The sequence below is a fragment of the Gopherus flavomarginatus genome, chromosome 12, assembly GCF_025201925.1.
Source record: "Gopherus flavomarginatus isolate rGopFla2 chromosome 12, rGopFla2.mat.asm, whole genome shotgun sequence".
In the NCBI taxonomy this organism is placed as follows: Eukaryota; Metazoa; Chordata; order Testudines; family Testudinidae; genus Gopherus; species Gopherus flavomarginatus.
Window position 1 is genome coordinate 16,610,615 of NC_066628.1, and position 2,921 is coordinate 16,613,535.

The following is a 2,921-nucleotide window of genomic DNA, read 5'->3' on the forward strand; positions in this document are numbered from 1 at the left end:
CAGTGGACCTGGCTTGTGAACCTAGTTCTTTCTTTGTCCAACTTCCCGCCTCCAAGGGCCTGGTGATCCTGGTGCTGTGGCTTTGCTGGAGCTGGTCACAACCGGGCTTAGCCCACATAAGAGCTATAACGCTGTTCCTGGTGAAGTGTCCATAGGTCATTGCTGGGGCCTGGCTGTTTGCATCCGGCCTGTGTGAGCGCAGTGAAGGTGGTGGATTTGCAGAAGCGTATGATGGCAATAAGCAGAATTTCAGGGGTGGCAGATTTCCCGGGCTTGCGACCCCATCTATGCTGCACCAGGAGTTAGTATTTTTATTGTCCAAACATTCATTTTGATCTGAAATGGCTTTTTTATGGATATAGAAATTTGGTTAAAATAGTCTCCAGTGCACCTAGTTCCCAATTAGAAACTCTATGATGGGACAATGGTTATGGCCACCTCACTCTCTGGTTAAAAGAACAACACTGACCTGAACTCTGTTTGGATTCTCCATTGTGTCCTTAGGGGCATAAGAAATGACCTGTAGCTACAAGCATGATGAAGTCATCCTGTCATGGATACACATGTCTGGTGCTCTTGAACAGCTCTGGAAGAGTCCCTGGGAGAACCCCTTCAGGTTGTCAGCCCCCTTAGGGTCATACCCTCACTAGGGTAGGCCTCTTGGCATCACTGCCTGCTGGAACCTAATGTAGCATCCTTCAGCACCCATGCTCCTCACTCTGAGCTCCCCTCAGTGAGTCCACCTGAATTGGACACATGGGGAAGACTTGCACACCCAAAGGGGGCAATGAACCCCCGACTTCCTGACTCTGGAGTGACTTTCAGCCAGGCTTGTAAAAGCAGGAGGGTTTATGAGATGTCTGGAACGCAGCGCAGAAAGTCTTTCATTAACACAGAGAATGGAAAGTTACATCTGGGTCAGTCTCAAAGCCCAGAGCTCTCTGACCACTCTGTAGTCCCAATTCGGAAGTTTCTCCCTGCCTCCTGCAGCCCACACTTAAGAATCCCACCTTTCCACTCCCCAGGCCTTTGTCCTCCATCTTTTCACATCCAGCTGGCTTCCTGCTAAGGGTGAACCATCCATGGTCATTTGTTTCTAGGTGGCAAATGTTTGGACAATCGTAGTGGCCATTGTCTTCTGGGAGTCTCCATGAGTTGGGTACCCAGGCCCCAGGCAGCTAGGCATCAGTCATACTTGTGTCTTTAATCTCTGCAAAGAGAAAACAGTCCTTCCCCACACCTAATTAAATACGCACCCCAGAGGGGAAACTGAGGCATACACAATATTCATATGAAACATTATGAAAAATTCCCACTTCCTCTGAATTTGATTACAAGACTTTATTATCTAACATGTAGAAACAATGAACAGGGATGTACCCAGGGATTTACTTTCATGGTTAGTGGATTTTGTGCCTTACACAATGTTTGCTCTGTGCAGTTTCGGACACTGTACACCCTTCTCACATAGGGTGAACTGCCAACACCATGGAGAAAAATACCATAATACAGTATGTATCAGTGCTGAACATGAGAGAGTGACAGAGCTGTCCACAACGGCAATTTCCTATAAGTTGTGTTACATGGACACAGTGAGGGACCACAAAAACTGTCTTAGTAACGCTATGCTGATCATCTCCAATTCTTTTTCATTTTACTGCTGAGATTTTTCAATGGGACTTTTCAACTTAATTTTAATGGAGGCTGATTGCTTAAATCATCCACGCAGCTTTGAAAACCTCAGGCTAAGTAATTATCTCAGAAACCCTGCATGTTTTTGTGAAAGCCACATTTACTGACTGCCTTGCATAAGGCTTCCTTGACCTCTCTGTTTCTCAGGCTGTAGATGAGGGGGTTTACCAGGGGAGTCAGGACTGTGTAGCAAAGAGAAAACACTTTTTTCAGGTCTCTGAGTGTTTCACGTTTCGGTAGCATGTAGACAATCATTATTGTGCCATAGAAAATTGTCACCACGATGAGGTGAGAGGAGCAGGTGGAAAATGCCTTCTGCCTCCCGGTAGTAGAAGGGATTCTCAGGATGGTGGCAATGACACACACATAGGATGTTATGGTTAGTAGGAATGGAGGATAAGTGAATAAAAAGGCTAGAATGAAATCTAGCAATATGATCAGGTGTGTGTCACTGCAGGAGAGTTTTATCAATGGGATGGAGTCACAATAGAAATGGTCAATTTCATTTGGGCCACAGAATATTAATGGTGACATGAATAATATAAAGATGGCAGTAGCCAAATAACCATTTAACCATGACCCAACAGCCAACTGAAGGTAAAACCTGGTATTCATAAGAGTTGAATAGTGCAGGGGTTTACATATCGCTAAATACCGGTCATAAGACATCACTGCTAGGAGATAGCATTCTGTACATCCCAGAGAACCAAAGAAATACAGTTGTGTGATGCAGCCACTGAATGAGATGTTTTTGTCCCCAGTTAGGAGACTGGCCAGCAACCTGGGCAGGATGGTTGAGATGTAGCAGGTCTCCAAGCATGACAAGTTCCCCAGGAAGAAGTACATGGGGATGTGAAGGTGCTGATCAGTCACAACTAGTGCAATGATCAGGATGTTCCCGGCCATAGTTGTGATGTAGATCACTAGGAACATCAGGAAGAGAAGAATTTTCAGTTCAGGGAGATCCCCAAATCCCAGGAGGATAAATTCCATGATGGCCGTTTGATTTCTCCTGGCTGTGTCTGCCATGGGTTTAGTCTAAGAATAATAAAACTGCAACTGAATCAGAAGGACATAGAATTTAAAGTTAATCAAGTCTTTTGAATTAATTCCATAAATATTCAGAAACTCCCCTTCCTCTCCTGGTTACAGGCTGAAATTTTAAGACTGAATGTAGATTTCAGAACAAAGTGCCAGGAGTCTCAGTCTGAGAACAGAATATTGGTATT

The 2,921-nt window shown here is 44.8% G+C and overlaps 1 protein-coding gene across 1 annotated transcript; it reads right to left on the reverse strand.

Moving 5' to 3' along the window:
- Nucleotides 1-1,758: 1,758 nt before the first annotated feature.
- On the reverse strand, nucleotides 1,759-2,721 carry LOC127033204 (olfactory receptor 6B1-like). Its single transcript, XM_050920987.1, has 2 exons — nucleotides 2,451-2,721; nucleotides 1,759-2,165 (listed from the first exon to the last, which is right to left on the reverse strand). Exons 1-2 carry the CDS (start codon nucleotides 2,719-2,721, stop codon nucleotides 1,759-1,761), a joined length of 678 nt encoding a protein of 225 aa, XP_050776944.1.
- Nucleotides 2,722-2,921: the final 200 nt, after the last annotated feature.

Excerpts from the sequence above, each read along its gene's own strand:
- LOC127033204 (XM_050920987.1), bottom strand. The coding sequence starts at position 2,721 with ATGGCAGACACAGCCAGGAGAAATCAAACGGCCATCATGGAATTTATC. Across the intron at positions 2,166-2,450 it reads GCTGGCCAGTCTCCTAACTG|CATTGATAAAACTCTCCTGC; the intron begins GGGACAAAAACA and ends GTGACTCCATCC.